Source organism: Diospyros lotus, chromosome 5, assembly GCF_014633365.1.
Source record: "Diospyros lotus cultivar Yz01 chromosome 5, ASM1463336v1, whole genome shotgun sequence".
Taxonomy (NCBI): Eukaryota; Viridiplantae; Streptophyta; class Magnoliopsida; order Ericales; family Ebenaceae; genus Diospyros; species Diospyros lotus.
This window is the reverse complement of record NC_068342.1, coordinates 35,088,118-35,106,364: the sequence shown is the minus strand read 5'-3', so window position 1 is coordinate 35,106,364 and position 18,247 is coordinate 35,088,118. Positions and strand designations below refer to the sequence as shown.

The window sequence follows — 18,247 nt, the reverse complement described above, 5'->3', positions numbered from 1 at the left end:
TTTCTCTCTTTCTCTCACAGCCCTTCTAAGATCAGAGGGCTCTGATACCAAATGTTGGTTTTGACGTAGAGAAAAAACAGAACACAATGGCTGGAAAAGCTGATTTCATTTGATTCAAAACCATACTTATAGAGATTACAGCCAAGACATTCAGACACATTACCAACTCTACCAACTCCTATCTGCAGATATGCAACTTAAATTAAGCTCATTCACTCCTTTTACAAAAAAAAAAAATAAGCTTAAATCAAGCTTCACAACTTGTCAAAAGTATCTAGATACATCTAGTTAAATCAAAAAGATTTTTCCAACAGTGACAGCAAGCTTGTCACAGCACCATCACAAACAGCTAACTTGAGATTTCCAGTCATGGATGGACCACCTAGTAACCTTGTAAAGAGCAAGATTAACTAAATGAACAGCGGCAATATGCTTTTAACTTGATCGCCAAGAAGCTCCTCAAAGTGTTATACAACTCCGGCCGGGAGGCGAAGAACAAGCTGACCTCCAAAAACACTGCAAACAGACAAGATCTATTTGTTAAGAAAAAACAAGGCATTTCACAAATGCTTGATTGTCCACATAATGACAAAAGTTCATTCCATCTTTTTACATAGTAGTAACAGAAATCTGCCAGTATGAATGTTTGAACAATTTCAGAGATGAGAACCACTGACGGCCATAATCCGTATCCCAAAGCCGTCAGCAGATGGCCCTTACTGTCCAGGACCTGTTAAAAGACGGTAGAAAACAAGAAAACAATGGGACATCATAAATCCCACCACATACAAGATTGAAACACCATGGACGTCCAACCTCAAATCCACAAGGATGGAGTTGATAACCATGATAGTTACTCGATCATAACTTCAGAGAAAGTATACATAGCCCGTAAATCATATTTAAACTACAATCTTCATTTACACCGGATAAAACCTTTTGGCTCAAGAATAGAAGTTAAGCTCTAACGGGTTGCCTTTTGATAAGGAAAAAACTACATGAATCAGGATCATTCCAGGTTGGACGAGGAACCAATCGGAATAACCTTGTTAACAACCAACTCAACATGCTCCACTGAATATAGCAATCTAGAATAGCACCAAGGATTTTTATGATCACTGTTTGTTTTATAATCAAGACCATATTGTCAACGGGATAGTTTACACCAAGGTTTCTACATAATTGCACGATTGCCTGACACTGAATGTGACGAAAGGAATTTTAAGATGCAGAAGACAGAACCTTAGCCATTCAAACTGCTATCTTTCCATCTGCCAACTACTACTACAGAAGATACATAATTGCACACGCATATTTGTGCTAATTTGAAATTACTACCGTAAGCCAAACTTTTAAAATAGAATCTTGTTTTTTAGTGCTTGACCAACAGCCAAAGTTGATCGATGCCAAATTTTTAGAAAATATGAATCAGGTTGCATTGTTCAATAAAAAATAAATGCAGGTAGCCAAAGTTTGCCAGTCAAACCTGTAGAACCCAGTGAGCACAGGACAAGAATCTTGCAACGCCCAATGCAAACACATAGTGAGCTATGAATGGTTCAACAATCTGAAAGTACAAAAAGAAGAATACTCATGGAGCCCAGCACTAGTACTTGATGAATTATTTTTTCTTAAAGGCACAAACAATGATCGCATTTTTCAACAGAATACTACCTTTGTATTCTGCATTACTCTCAACTGCGGTAAGACAGAAACAGCTTCCAAATATACACAGAATGCCCAGAGAATCCTGTTGATAATATGATGTGTTGGCAATGAAGCACCCAACGACACCATTTCTCACTTAAGGATCCGGGCAGAAGGGTCAGCTGCAACAGTGCCACGTGGCACTGGAGGGCAGCTCGGCAACCGCCCGGGCATCCTTCATCTCGATCATGCCCCTTGTCTCGTCCTTTCGCAATCCAGATCGTCGATGCTACCTTTTATCTGGAGCAATCCGAGCCCTTCAAATACATCGTGCGACCCCTATTTATTTACTGTGCATCAGGATGTGTATAGCGACAGACGAGTGAGAGAGAGAGTGTTGTCGTTAGGGCTTGAGGGGGTCTTTCTCATTCCATGAATCAGACCCTCTTCGGCTCCTTCTGGTTTTTCTCTCTGGTTCTAATAGGGTAAGCCTCTGATCTATTTTTTGTTATGATTTTGAGGCGTTTTTGATAGAGAAATTGTCTCTGTAAATACGAGTGATTGTGAGACTTGTATACAGTGTGTTTGTAAACCCTATTTTTAACTCCGATAGTGCAGTGATCTCTCCGTTACCGGAGCTCAACGTGGACGTAGCCCTTTCGAGTGAACCACGGTAAATCTCTCATGTTCATTCTGCTTTCCATTTTTATTCATACTTGTTTGTGGTGTATGTTGGTTTCCGATTTCGACTCTGTTGTATGCTAGAAAGGGTTTTATATCAGAGATTCAGATTGTGTGTATGTTTGGGTTGCCTTCTGTTTGCGCAACAAGTGGTATCAGAGCCTTTTCTTTGATACGCATTGTGTGAGTCCTTGATTATTTTCTAATCCACTCAGAGTCGAGTTAGGGTTGTTAGTCGCCTGGTTAATCCTATTTTTTAGCCTCTAGGGTTTTCTGAAAAGTCACAGTCAATTGGTGTTTACTGTGTGTCTTTGTCAGTGTTTAGGGTGTCATTAGGATACCTTTGTGCAAGATGAAGATGACAACAACCCGATTTGAAATCGGAACATTTGATGGAAATGGGGATTTCGGGAGTTGGAAAAAGAAGATGAGAGTATTACTCTCTCATCACAAAGTGCTAATTGCACTTGCATCGGATGACAGAAAATGGTCCACTGAGCAATCAGTCAGGACCGATGAGATAAGGGAGGAGGCTTTCAATATGATATTTCTCCATTTGGGGGATGCTGTTATCAGAAAGGTAGACGGTATGACTAACCCCCTTGACTTATGGAATAGGCTTGAATCTTTGTATGCTGTTGTCTCTGCTTCTAACTTAGTTTATTTGAAAGGTATGCTATTCAATTTTAAAATGAATGCATCGAAATCTATAGATGATAATATAGATGAATTTACTAAACTTACAGTAATGTTAAGAGGGACTGACCAAGCCTTAGGTGATACTAGTGAGACAATGATATTATTAAATTCATTACCTGATGATTACAATGTGGTTAAACATGCTTTACAGTACACTGGTATTGTGCCTACATTAGAACTTCAAGGCTAGGGAATTAGAACTTCACACCTCTAAAAAATCTGGTAACAACTTATTTGTAAAGGGAAAGTTTGAAAAGGGTCAGGGTAGCTTTAACCAAAATCAGAATGGGGGTACGGGGCATAAGGGAAAACAAAATGGGAAGAGGGGAAAACAAAAACAATCTAAATGAAAATGCTACCACTGTGGAAAAGAGGGTCATATCAAAAAATACTGTTATGATTTCATTAAGAAACAGAAACAGGGTGGGAATGTGATAGTAGCTACCAGTAACTCAAATGCCTTGGCTGAAGTTTTAAATATCTCCTGTACATCTACTGTAAATGAATGGATTATGGATTTTGGATGCTCTTTTCACATGTGTCCAAATATAGATTGGTTTCAAAACTTTAGCCCTAAAGAAACTGGCACTGTCTTTATGGGAAATAATCATTCATGCAAAATTAAAGGTATAGGTGACATCTCTCTGAAACTACATGATAACAAAATTAGAATGTTAACTGATGTGAGATATGTACCTGGACTAAAACGAAACTTGATTTCTCTTGGCACCTTAGATGAATTAGGGTTTTCATATAAAGCTGAAAATGATTTTCTGCATGTACTTAAGAATGATGATCTTATTCCCAAGAAACATGGTTTATATGTGTTGAATGGTTACTGTCATATTCCATCTGCATGCATGGTTAAATCTGATAGAACAGATTTGTGGCACTTGAGACTTAGCCATATGAGCCAGAAAGGACTACAGGCACTGTCCAACCAAGGGTACCTTGGTCCAGTGTCTGCAGATGCCTTAGGCTTCTGTGAGCCATGTACCCTAGGCAAGCAACACAGGCTAAGCTTCCCAACGAGAACTCACCTGGCGAAGGTATGTCTAGAGTATTTGCATGTAGACCTTTGGGGCCCCTCCCAAGTTCCTTCACACGGTGGTAACAAGTATTTCTTGTCCATAATTGATGATTTTTCTAGGAAGGTATGGATATTTTTAATGAAATCTAAGGATCAAACTTTAGAAAAATTTAGATCATGGAAAATTTTGATTGAAAATCAAACTGATAGAAAGATCAAAACTCTAAGAACTGATAATGGATTGTAATTTTGTAATAGAGACTTTGATGAATTGTGTAAAGCTCATGGTATCCTTAGGCATAGAACAATAAGAAACACCCCTCAGCAAAATGGGGTTGTTGAGAGGATGAATAGAACCTCTTAGAAAATGTTAGATGCCTTTTGTTTACTGCTGATATGTCTAAAACCTTTTGGGGAGAAGCCCTGTCTACAGCTGCCCACCTAGTGAATAAGAGCCCCTCTACAGTTATAAATTTTAAGTGTCCTGAAGAACAATGGACTGGGAGAAAATTAAACTTAGACTATCTAAGAGTGTTTGGTTACGAGGCTTATGCCCATCAATTAGTTGGAAAGTTAAACCCCAGGGCTATTAAATGTGTCTTTGTGGGATACCAAGAGGGAACCAAGGGTTATAGATTATGGGACAGAACTTCAGGTGGAGTTAAAATCATTATTAGCCAAGATGTAAAATTTAATGAATCAAATTTCCCATGCAAATCAGATAATAATGAAGATAACTCAACACCTAGCGAGCCTAGTGAGATTGCTTTAGGCGGTAGCACCCAAATTGAGCTGGAGCAACAAAACTCTCCTGCTACTCCAACCCCAAATGACCCACACACTCTTAGTGAGCCTTTAGACCAAGAAGAAACCTCTGATCAAGAAAGTGATCATGAGGCCCAACCTGATGATCCGAAAGTTGAGGAGTATGTCTCTCCTCAACAAGACCTAAGTAATTATCAACTCACCAGAGACTGAGTGAGGAGGTCAATCAGGCCTCCTGTTAGATATGCATATTCAGACCTGGTATTCTGTGCTTTAGTTGCCAGAATGGATATGAGGAGCAATGAGCCTACCTGCTATGAGGAGGCTGTCAGCTCCCATAACAGCATTAAGTGGAAACAGGCTATGGATGATGAAATAACCTTTTTAAAGGTCAATGAGACTTGGAAACTAGTTCCAAGACCTAATAAGCAGAAGTTAATTAAATGTAAATGGTTGTTTAAGCTTAAAGAAGGGATGTCTCCATCTGATCCTCTAAGATTTAAAGCAAGACTTGTAGCTAAAGATTTTTCACAAAGAGGAGGAATAGACTACACTAAAATCTTTTCACCAGTAGTTAAATTCAAAACCATACGTATGATGCTTGCTGTTGTAGTGCAATTTGACTTAGAACTTGAACAAATGGATGTCAAAACTGCTTTTTTACATGGAGACATAGATGAGATAATTTACATGGAACAGCCTGCTGGGTACATTGATAAAAATCATCCTGATCATGTCTTCTTACTTAAAAAATCATTGTATGGATTAAAACAATCTCCTAGGCAATGGTATAAAAAGTTTGATAATTTTGCTGCTGAGATTGGTTTTAATCGAAGTAAATATGACAGTTGCTTTTACTACTTACTATCAGATGTCCTTGTTTATCTCTTACTGTATGTTGATGATATCTTGATTATTAGCAAATCCAAGTCAAAGATCTGTGAGTTAAAGTCACTGTTAAACACTAACTTTGACATGAAAGACTTAGGACCAGCTAAGAAAATCCTAGGGATGATAGTAGAAAGAGATAAAAGCAAAAGAAAATTGAAAATACACCAGCATGATTATCTTCTTAAAAAGGTTAAAAAATTTGGTATGGCTGAATGTAAAACTGTCAGTGTTCCCTTAGATGGACATTTTATATTGTCTAAAATTCAGTGTCCATCATCTGAATCAAAATCTCTAAAAATGGAAAATATACCATATGCAAATGTAATAGGGACCAAATGTATTCCATGATAAGCACTAGGCCAAACCTAGCATATTCGATATCCCTATTAAGTAGGTTTATGTCCAATCCAGGAAAAACTCACTGGGAAGCCTTAAAATATGTATTAAAATACATTAATGGTTCTCTACATGTTGGCTTAAACTTTGAGAAAAGAAATGACACTCTTGACCTAGTAGGATATGTAGACTCGGATTTTGCAGGAGATAAGGACTCTCGTAAGTCCACCACAGCATATTTCTTCACATTGGGTGGCAACTGCTTTAGCTGGAAGTCCCAGCTGCAGCCTTTGGTTGCTCTGTCTTCCACTGAAGCTGAGTATGTGGTGGTCACTGATGCATTCAAGGAAGCTATCTGGCTTCAAGGTCTCCTGAGGGAAATCAGTCTTCTACAAGGTAAGGTCAAGGTATTTTCTGATAGCCAGAGTGCAATTCATTTATGTAAGAATCCTGTTTATCATGAAAGAACTAAACATGTTGATGTGAAGTTTCATTTTGTGAGAAATCTGGTAAGCAATGGAACTGTTGAAATCCTCAAAGTACCTACAGAGGATAATCCAGCTGATATTGGGACAAAGGTAGTAACTGCAGCTAAGTTCAAGCACTGCTTGGGCTTACTACATGTTGAAGTTGGTTAATCCAAACCAACCAGAGCAATGAAGGTAAGGATAGGAGTTTGCTGCACTTATTGGTGTTCTGTCCCTTATATCGTTGATGCTTCAAGGTGGAGATTGTTGGCAATGAAGCACCCAACGACACCGTTTCTCACTTAAGGACCCGGGCAAGAGGGTCAACTGCAACAGTGCCACGTGGCACTGGAGGGCAGCTCGGCAATTGCCCGGGCGTCCTTCATCTCGATCATGCCCCTTGTCTCGTCCTTTCGCAATCTGGACCGTCGATGCTGCCTTTTATCTGGAGCAATCCGAGCCCTTCAAATACATCGTGCAACCCCTATTTATTTACTGTGCATCAGGATGTGTATAACGACAGACGAGAGAGAGAGAGTTGTCATTAGGGTTTGAAGGGGTCTTTCTCATTCCATGAATCAGACCCTCTTCGGCTCCTTCTGGTTTTTCTCTCTGGTTCTAATAGGGTAAGCCTCTGATCTATTTCTTGTTATGATTTTGAGGCGTTTTTGATAGAGAAATTGTCTCTGTAAATACGAGTGATTGTGAGGATTGTATATAGTGTGTTTGTAAACCCTATTTTTAACTCCGATAGTGCAGTGAGCTCTCCGTTACCGGAGCTCAACGTGAACGTAGGCCTTTCGGGTGAACCACGGTAAATCTCTCGTGTTCATTCTGCTTTCCATTTTTATTCATACTTGTTTGTGGTGTATGTTGGTTTCCGATTTCGACTCTGTTGTATGTTAGAAAGGGTTTTATATCAGAGATTCAGATTGTGCGTATGTTTGGGTTGCCTTCTGTTTGTGCAACATGATGTGAAGTTGATGGGTGGATTAGTAAAGCCAACAGAGCACAAGGAACCACCTACAAAAACATGAAAAGCAAGGTTTTACTTAAAATTAGAAAAATTAGAAAACAAATGTAACTTGATTACCAACAAAAAAAAAATTATTTCATATATAACCTAAAAATAAATTAAACTACAGCAGACGAATAGTGAATATAATTCGACAATGCATTTGTGAGCACGAGATAGCAAGCCAAGTCCTCAGAACAACAGACACTTCTAAAATATCAGATCAATCTTGGTCCCTTCCCAAATGCCAACATTGTTGGATTCCAACAAGTGCCAAGCATGTGTCCAATATCCTATTAATTTCTCGGTTTTTCAAGAACAGGGCATTTAAAAATACACATATACTCTTTGTACACTTAGAACACACACAAGAAAGACATTACATTTGAAGAAACTAATATAGAATATAAAAAGTTGATATTTACTATAGTGAGGTCTTTTTCAATTTCATCCATTAGGGTATCCATGTTGTTTTATATCTATGTCCAACAACTCACATATGTTATTCTTAAGATCTAAAACACCTCACATGGGTACCTAAATATTTCACCACTATATGTTTTTCCTTTTTCATCCGGAAAAAAAATGTTTTTTCCTTTTGGCAGTGTTAAGGGAAATAACACCAGAAATTCTGGAAAATATTTTCTGCAGGAGATATACAGTGCAAGGAAGTGTCAAGCACAACTAGCACCAGAGGCCTCCAACATGTTGGTTGTGTTACAAATCAATCATTTAATCTAAAAGGCAGCTTACAGTACACCAGAGCAGAATTTTGATTGCAAACATAAAGATGCAGAAATGTAAATTAAATTACACAGAAGCATACATGCAGAAGGACATGGCAAAAACTAGACAGAAAATCTCACCGCGTAGTATATTGCAAAATTGTCTTTGTCTTCCATGTAGCTTGACTTTAGCTTGAAATGAATCATAGAAATAACCCACAAGGTCGTAACCAATGTCGATGAATCTAGCAAGGTGTGTATATCATATTCCATTACAAAGCTGCAGTACAGCCTAACAGCTAAAAATAAGGCTGTTAACTCCTGAGTTTTAGCCGATAGTCCTGCAGATTATAAGAATGTCAAATAAATCCAATCCGTGATGCCGGTAAGAATAAGGAAAATGGATGCATCCGCAACATTGAAAAAAAATATACAACAAACAACACAAGCTTTAATCCCACCAGGTGGGGAGCTAGATAGATTCTAGCTCATCAATCATCTCCATCTATAACTACATCTTCTGTAAGCCCATTATAACCCATGCTGTGCCTCAAAAAAAGACATTTATCAAATTTTTTGATCATCTTTACCTCTTTTGCTACAAAATTCTTCAATCTCGTCTGTTCTTCTCATAGAAGCATCTGTTAGTCTTCTAGTCATATGATCAAATCTTCTTAATCACAAATCTTATTCTCAATAGGAGTTCCCTCCAACCTTGTTACAGATAACTTTATTTCTAATTTTGTCCTTTTTTTTGTGTGTAGCTGCATATTTAAAGTGGAATCGTGTGTCAGTGTTGAAGAAGGGTCTACCAGCGCATGAGACTCTTTGTTGCTTTACAAGAGTTGAAGAGTTGCATTCAAACCCGTGATATTTTAGTTAACAAAAGAACAACGTTATCGATGATTTATGCATACCATGAAGAACACAGCCTTATACTGTTCCTTCCATACTTTTGAGTGAATTCCCTCGCACAACAACAATTGCATTTTTTTCTTGAAAAGATACAACACAGACCTTCCTTTACAAGCAGTTACATTCAAGCACCTCAACAACAGGAAAAACCTTGATAGTTTTTCACAAGTTCTTATTAACCCACAAAATTAAGAAAAATATAAACGAGGAGGAAGAGTGTTGTTGGAGTCTTTTCAAGGGCATTTGCGTTTGTTGTCGTGAGTGGTCATGGTGGCATAGCAAGGGCAAGAATCTGAGTTGCCTGAGGTGCCAGGAGGAACACACTGGCACCTTGCACAGCACGTCCCACAAGCCCTCTTGCACAGCCTCGGCCTCTTTGACAAGCTGCACCTAGCAGCACAAGCTGCCCCGCAATCTATACAAACCCACAAAAAAGAAAAAATGTAAAATAAAATAAATCAAAGTAATAATTTGACAAGAAATTAACTATAGAGTAGAGCATATCTTAGACAGAGAAGAGGTAGCTAGAGCTTTACATACCCAGGGGCTTGGCAGGACTAGTGAAAGCTGTGACATGGACTGCAGGGTTGCCGGTCTGCATTAGAATCAGCAGCAAATGGAAGTTAAAATGGCTAGTGATCTTAGTATAATTAATTTAATAGTGTAAGTACTGAAAAAAATAGAATATTAATTGTGGTTTGTAATCCAAAGGGTTGGAATTAATGTTTACCACTTGATTGGTTTGCAGTGCCTGGACAAGGTCAAGAACCAGTAGAGAGAGGACAATTGAAGCAACAAGAGCCTTGGAGATGGCCATTTTCTGAGAGAATCTTTCAAAAGAAAGAAGACAATTAATTCTGCTGTGATCAAGTGAATAGTTGATGATATACTGTGTGATACAAAAATGAAGATGACAATTGTATTTATAGAGAGAGAGAGAGGGTGGGAGGTGGACAGGTTCATGCAAGGGCGGATTACATGCAAAGGCAAAGGCAAAAAATGCCAGGCTGCAGAAGGCAAAACCCAGGAACGAAGCATAGGCTGGCAGCATGACCCACCTACCTACAACTTGTGAAAGCACAACTCCCTAGTTTTGGATCAGGCTTGCCAATTGTAACTTGTGCACTCATACAAGTAACCATTCAACGCAACCATTTATCCCTCGGAGATGTGTTCCTGGACCCTTTTTTTTAATTATTTTTACTGTTTTATATTCATTAACTCGATAGATTAGAGGCACAACGTATTATTTTTTAATTAATAAAAATTCAACACGCTAACTATCTAGGATACTTAAATTTTTTTTGTTATAAGTCAAACAGTACTGTCATCAATTCTTTTACTCTTAAACTCATAAGACTATATAAAAGGTGATTATCTAGATAATTGCAAGACACAAAATTTGAATCTAAAATCTTTAAATCTTAGTACAAAAAAGATATCACAAACAAAGCTACCATCATTTGTGGTATATTTATTAAACAGAACATGAGTAAATATATAGAATCAGTGTTATGTGATATAAAATAATGCAACTCCCTAATGTCATATATATTGAAATAAAATACTTATTAATGATACTTATAAAAATATTATTACCACGTGGTTTTCGATAAAATATTTCCTACAAAAATTTTGTAAAGATGTCATTTTTTTTATTTTATAATTGACAAGTCATGGTTGGCGATACCTATCTAATGATATGTGGAGCCACACATGGACTCTTTAGTTGAAATCAGAAGATGAGGACTTACCTAATATTTTTTTTGTTTATTTGTGCAAATTGCAGTGGAGGGTCTTTATTCCAGCTTACAGCCCAGATGAAGTGGCTCACAGCTGTGCATATTGATGAAGTCTTCTGGCCATCGCAAAAGAACAATTGAATTCGGTGTACTTGGGTATGGGATTTGCTGAATTTGAGTGGAACCCTCTAGAGAGGTTGGTGGGGGAGTTCAATTGGAGAGCTAAACGACACTAAAAAGAGGAGCTCATATCTGTAGGCTAAAGAACCAACAATCTTATATAGTAAGGATGAAGGCATGCTCCTTCCTAAACCCTCTACGCGGCAAGAAAAAGAAGGGGGTAGAAAGTGGTAATATTATAACGAATCACTAGTAATAAATATAAATAAATAATAAATATAGTTTGATTGGGATAAATGTATATATAGAGAGAGAAAGAGAGAGAGGGTGTGTGTAATTAAGTAATAATATGATCCTTGTATGATTAAGGGTTTAGAATTTAAGATGCTCATATTCTAGGCATGATAATACTTGCTCATGATTATCTTATTTGGTGGTTATATATTAACGCATTTATCTTGAATATAAAATAATTATATGACCATTTTACTATAATTAAGTTTATGTGCGTTTTATGTGTTATTTTATATTTACATGTTAAAGACCTATTTGTAAACTTTCTTAATGAGCACACATCTAACATGTTTTCTTATTTAATTGTCAAGATAATAATAATAACATATAATCTCATATCATATCAAAAAGAAAGAATTTTTGTTTGGCTATCCTTAGCATCTTCTTTTCTTTTTTTTTTTAGCTTAATTTAGGGTTAAGAGAGAGAGTAAAATAAGAAATAAATTTTACTTTCCTAATTTTATTAATTTGTTCTTTTTTTGAAAAAAAAAATTAATATGATTCATAATGCAAATAAAATACTCATCTTTCTATACAAATGATATCTCATAGTCATAAAAGTCTAGGTGCCAAAATACTTTTTTGTGTTCAACATTGTGGCAAAGGCAAAGGCATAATCAATTTTGGCCAAGAGGCCAACTCATTGCTTTGCTTGGCAACAACCACAAGAAGAAGGGTTTTTTAAGTAGTTAACAATTTAGTCAGATCTTTTTTTTTTAAATAAATTAAAAAGAAAAGCTCCATTTGATACAGTTTTATTTTATATTTTTAGGTAGGGTTCGTTGGACTGCAATTTTATTTTTAACCTTCTGTATTTTTCTCTTTCAGTAGCCAACAATAAGAGAGGGTGGGTAAAGGAGGAAAAGAAAATTAATGAAGCCGAATTGAAAAAACAAAAGAAACAAACCCAAGTGAAAAGCCTGATGAATTAGCTTGTTATAAAGTTCAAACCCACTCAACAACCAAGATCCTTCATTCATTGTGTTCTTCTCAGGGGCCCACTAATAACTATTTTGCCAGCATCATCAAGTCACCACGAGGGCATAACATAACTTAAAATTATATATATATATTATTTAACCCAACAAACCAGAGTTAATCTAATCTCCAGTCTATCTAATTTAATCCCTAGATTCCCACTGAAATTTACAAACAGCTAACTTGAGATTTCCAGTCATGGATGGACCACCTAGTAACCTTGTAAAGAGCATGATTAACTAAATGAACAGCGGCAATATGCTTTTAACTTGATCGCCAAGAAGCTCCTCAAAGTGTTATACAACTCCGGCCGGGAGGCGAAGAACAAGCTGACCTCCAAAAACACTGCGAACAGACAAGATTTATTTGTTAAGAAAAAACAAGGCATTTCACAAATGCTTGATTGTCCACGTAATTTCAAAAGTTCATTCCACCTTTTTACATAGTAGTAACAGAAATCTGCCAGTATGAATGTTTGAACAATTTCAGAGATGAGAACCATTGACGGCCATAATCCGTATCCCAAAGCCGTCAGCAGATGGCCCTTACTGTCCAGGACCTGTTAAAAGACGGTAGAAAACAAGAAGACAATGGTATATCATAAATCCCACCACAAACAAGATTGAAACACCAAGGACGTCCAAGCTCAAATCCACAAGGATGGAGTTGATAAACATGATAGTTACTCGATCATAACGTCGGAGAAAGTATACATATCCCGCAAATCATATTTAAACTACAATCTTCATTTACAACCAGATAAAACCTTTTGGCTCAAGAATAGAAGTTAAGCTCTAACGGGTTGCCTTTTGATAAGGAAAAAACTACATGAATCAGGATCATTCACGGTTGGACGAGGAACCAATAGGAATAACCTTGTTAACAACCAATTCAACATGCTCCACTGAATATGGCAATCTAGAATAGCACCAAGGATTTTTATGATCACTGTTTGTTTTATAATCAAGACCATATTCTTCTCAACGGGATAGTTTACACCAAGGTTTCTACATAATTGCCCGATTGCCCGACACTCAATGTCACGAAAGGAATTTTAAGATGCAGAAGACAGCACCTTAGCCATTCAAACTGCTATCTTTCCATCTGCCAACTACTACTACAGAAGATACATAATTCCATACGCATATTTGTGCTAACACTACTACTACAGAAGATACATAATTGCATACACATATTTGTGCTAACTTGAAATTACTACTGTAAGCCAAACTTTTAATAAATAGAATCTTGTTTTTTAGTGCTTGTCCACAGCCAAAGTTGATCGATGCCAAATTTTTAGAACATATGAATCAGGTTGCATTGTTCAATAAAAAATAAATGCAGGTAGCCAAAGTTTGCCAGTCAAACCTGTAGAACCCAGTGTGCACAGGACAAGAATCTTGCAACGCCCAATGCAAACACATAGTGAGCTGTGAATGGTTCAACAATCTGAAAGTAAAAAAAGAAGAATACTCATGGAGCCAAGCACTAGTACTTGACGAATTATCTTTTTTCAAAGGCACACACAATGATCCCATTTTTCAACAGAATATTACCTTTGTATTCTGCATTACTCTCAACTGCGGTAAGACAGAAACAGCTTCCAAATATACACAGAATGCCCAGAGAATCCTGTTGATAATATGATGTGAAGTTGATGGGTGGATTAGTAAAGCCAACAGGGCACAAGGAACCACCTACAACAACATGAAAAGCAAGGTTTTACTTAAAATTAGAAAACAAAGGTAACTTAATTACCAAAACAAAAAAACAAACTTATTTCATATATAACCTAAAAATAAAATAAACTACAGAAGATGAATAGTGAATATAATTCAACAATGCATTTGTGAGCAGGAGATAGCAAGCCAAGTCCTCAGAACAACAGACACTTCTAAAATATCAGATCAATCTTGGTCCCTTCCCAAATGCCAACATTGTTGGATTCCAACAAGTGCCAAGCATGTGTCCAATATCCTATTAAGTTCTCAGTTTTTCAAGAACAGGGCATTTAAAAATACGCATATACTCTTTGTACACTTAGAACACACACAAGAAAGGCATTACATTTGAAGAAACTAATATAGAATATAAAAAGTTGATATTTACTTAGTGAGGTCTTTTTCAATTTCATCCATTAGGGTATCCATGTTGTTTTATATCTATGTCCAACAACTCACATATGTTATTCTTAAGATCTAAAACACCTCACATGGGTACCTAAATATTTCACCACTATATGTTTTTCCTTTTTCATCCAAAAAAAAATTGTTTTTTCCTTTTTGGCAGTGTTAAGGGAAAGAACACCAGAAATTCTGGAAAATATTTTCTGCAGAAGATATACAGTGCAAGGAAGTGTCAAACACGAACTTGCACCAGAGGCCTCCAACATGTTGGTTGTGTTACAAATCAATCATTTAAGCTAAAAGGCAGCTCACAGTACACCAGAGCAGAATTTTGATTGCAAACATAAAGATGCAGAAATGTAAATTAAATTACACAGAAGCATACATGCAGAAGGACATGGCAAAAACTAGACAGAAAATCTCACCACGTAGTATATTGCAAAATTGTCTTTGTCTTCCATGTAGCTTGACTTTAGCTTGAAATGAATCATATAAATAACCCACAAGGTTGTGGCCAATGTCGATGAATCTAGCAAGGTGTGTATATCATATTCCATTACAAAGCTGCAGTACAGCCTAACAGCTAAAAATAAGGCTGTTAACTCCTGAGTTTTAGCCGATAGTCCTGCAGATTATAAGAACGTCAAATAAATCCAATCAGTGATGCCAGTAAGAATAAGGAAAATGGATGCATTCGGGTAAATCACACCAAAGATCATTAAACTTTAGTGTATTTTTCATTTTGGTCATTAAACTTTAATTCTTTTCAATGTGATCACACAAGTTTAAAAAGTTTTGCAATGTGGTCACATATAAGATTTTCCAACCAGAGTGGGTGACGTGGCGCTAATATGGCAAACAATAAAAATATTGTGTAATAATTTTTTAATATAATATTATTATTATTATTATATAGACACGTGGCATGTTCTGATTGGTTGTCATTGCACAATAATTTTTATTATTTGCCACATTAACCGAAAAATCTTATATGTGACCACATTGCAAAACCTTTTAAATTTCTGTGATCACATTACAAAGAATTAAAATTTAGTGAGTAAAATGAAAAACACATCAAAGTTTAGTGATATTTAGTATGATTTACCCGGATGCATCCACAACATTGAAAAAAAAAATACAACAAACAACACGAGCTTTAATCCCACTAGGTGGGGAGCTAGATAGATTCTAGCTCATCAATCATCTCCATCTATAACCACATCTTCTGTAAGCTCATTATAACCCATGTCTTGCCTCAAAAAATATTTTATCAAAATTTTCAATCATCTTCTACCTCTTTTGCTACAAAATTCTTCAATTTTGTCTGTTCTTCTCATAGAAGCATCTATTAGTCTTCTACTCATATGATCAAATCTTCTTAATCACAAATCTTATTCTCAATAGGAGTTCCCTCCAACCTTGTTACAGATAACTTTATTTCTAATTTTGTCTCTTTTTTTTTGTTTAGCTGCACATTTAATATCTTCATCTCAATTACACTCATATCTTTTTATAGGTTGATTTTTGTTGCCAACAATATGAGCCTGCACTAGTGCTGGTCTTATAGTTATCTGCTAAAACTTTTCTTTTAGTTCTAAAGGAATTATGAAATAGTATAAAACACAAAAACACTTCAATATTTTAACCATCATACTTTAATTTTGTGATTAGCGTCCTTGTGATAAACAACATATCAAGCCTAAATCCCACTAGGTTGGGTCAGCTACATGAAAATCTAGCTCTCCAATCATTTATATGGCCTTATCTTCTATAAGGCCCTTATAATTCATATTATACCCTAGAGTCTCCTATGGCCTTAGCTTCTGTTAGGATATATCTGTTTTTTTTTCTTTTTTTTGCTCAGCAGATATATTTGGTTTTTAATCTAAACTTAAATTCTAAATTGTCCCTCCATATCTCATGCTTCGTATTTACTTCTTATTTTGTCTCGTCTACTTAATGTCATCTACATGTAACATATACTAAGACACCTCTTATTAGATGCGTTTAATGAGTTTATTCATCTGGAGTAAAGAGACAGGGCATCAATGCAGGTCCTTGATGCAGTCTAATTATTATTTAAAAAATCTCAGTATCTCCTCCAAAGTTCTAACAAATGTTTCTGCTTCATGATACATGTCTTTAGTAAATATATTATATAAATATATATATATATATCAAACTTCCTTCTTTAAGTCCGCCTATAATACTTCTCTGGGGACCTTGTCATAGGTTTTTGTCTAAACATATGTAAATCTTTTTGAACAATAATGACAAAATATGTTAAGAAAAATGAATGGTATTCTTAAATGAATGGTATGTGGCATAAGGTAAAATCATTAATCCAAGTGGGGGAAGAAAAGGCGCATGAGTAATAATTTATTTATCTTTTAATAGGCATCAAGATATTAATAGCTAAAGAGCATAGCTGCATCAGTTCATTTCCCATGATGTTCAATAAAACCATTAATTGAGTTGACGATATGTAATGAAATTAAGTGAGCAATGTAATCCCATAAATTAAAGTTGTCTCAACATAGGAGTATGATAAATAGAATAAGAAACCCGAAAAAATAGTAAATAATAAGAAAAATCTTCTTCTCCTCAAAATCAACCTTTAGAATTGACTCCCCCATCCCCAACCAAAGTGGACCTAGCGTGGGCAATACCGAAAAGGACCTTTGAAAAATTATTTGGACTGAGGGCCAAAAAAGAAACGGCAAAACCCTAATGAATTCACATGGGAAAAAGTCAAATAAATTGTACAATCATTTTTTCAAGCTCCGTTTGGATGCCATGCCGAGATATCAAACCAAATTAAACTTTGATTTAGGATCAGACATTACGGTCAAGACACCCCAATGACCGAATTAACAGTTCCGATCTTTCCTTCCTTCCTTCCTTCCTTGCATACAATTGACTCACACACGACGCACATGAATACAAAGAAAACAAGTAGTTGTAGGGATTGAACAGAATTACCTGCACAAGTCTTCTCCTTCATAAGCTTGTAGATTAGGACACAGATTCCCATGGAGTGAACAGCCTCGGCGGCCACGAACAGGTTGTCGTGATCGTGCACGATGAAGCGCAGCAACGCCAGGGCAGCCATGCCGGCCAACACGGCGAGGAGAGCCTTCAACTTGGGCGGCTGTCTCCGCAGCCACGAGGAGACGGCCTGGATCGGCCTCCTCTGCGGCCTCATAATAGCGATTCAAGCTTCTTCTGCAAGTAGGAGGAGGAGGAGGAGGAGGAGGATGCTGCCGTAGGACGAAAGAGAACTCAAAGGGACAGTGGAGTAGAGTCGAGATGGGATTTTGCGTTTCACTGTGCAGTGAATTTAAGAAGAAAAAGAAGAGACGAATCGGAGGACGGAGTGGGAGTGCCTTCGCCTTGCCTTGCCTTGCCTTGACTTCTAAATAAATTTATTTTGATAAAATTTTATTTTAATCATTTTAACAAACACTATTTTAATATATTAAAAAAAGAGGTCAATGAGCGTCTTGATAAAATTCTACTTCACTAATCTATTCACCAACGGCAACCATAGTGAGTTGCCTTTGCTTTCACATCTCTAATTTTTGTCTTAAATTGGGGGCATTGTTTCCTGTTGCCTTATTTAGCATTATTCGTATTTTGAGAGATTTATGTTCGATTTTATAATATTTGGAACTGAAGCAGCAGCAGCTAGTCTCACAAGGCAACTGAAGTGTGAAGAAGCATCATCCAGGAGAATCTGATTTCTCAGTTCACGCTCCTGGCATAACTTGTCCATCAAACTCACAGCGAGCTAAAAGATTGTTTACATAAAATCTT

At 36.6% G+C, this 18,247-nt stretch overlaps 2 protein-coding genes across 3 annotated transcripts; both read right to left on the bottom strand.

Moving 5' to 3' along the window:
* Positions 1 to 363: 363 nt before the first annotated feature.
* Positions 364 to 17,814, bottom strand: LOC127802632 (uncharacterized). Of its 2 annotated transcripts, none has more exons than XM_052338556.1 (6): positions 17,414 to 17,814; positions 14,857 to 15,056; positions 13,862 to 14,002; positions 13,674 to 13,754; positions 12,740 to 12,864; positions 364 to 516 (listed from the first exon to the last, which is right to left on the bottom strand). In XM_052338556.1, exons 1-6 carry the CDS (start codon positions 17,634 to 17,636, stop codon positions 468 to 470), a joined length of 819 nt encoding a protein of 272 aa, XP_052194516.1. In that variant the 5' UTR covers positions 17,637 to 17,814; the 3' UTR covers positions 364 to 467. The 2 variants fall into 2 exon arrangements, with proteins under 2 accessions (XP_052194516.1, XP_052194515.1); XM_052338555.1 differs by lacking the exon at positions 364 to 516 and adding an exon at positions 12,240 to 12,650 and having other exon boundaries at positions 17,414 to 17,811.
* Positions 9,221 to 10,263, bottom strand: LOC127802633 (snakin-2-like). The gene is made up of 3 exons (XM_052338557.1): positions 9,902 to 10,263; positions 9,712 to 9,766; positions 9,221 to 9,586 (listed from the first exon to the last, which is right to left on the bottom strand). The coding sequence occupies exons 1-3, from the start codon at positions 10,220 to 10,222 to the stop codon at positions 9,405 to 9,407; spliced, it is 558 nt and encodes a 185-aa protein (XP_052194517.1). The 5' UTR covers positions 10,223 to 10,263; the 3' UTR covers positions 9,221 to 9,404.
* Positions 17,815 to 18,247: the final 433 nt, after the last annotated feature.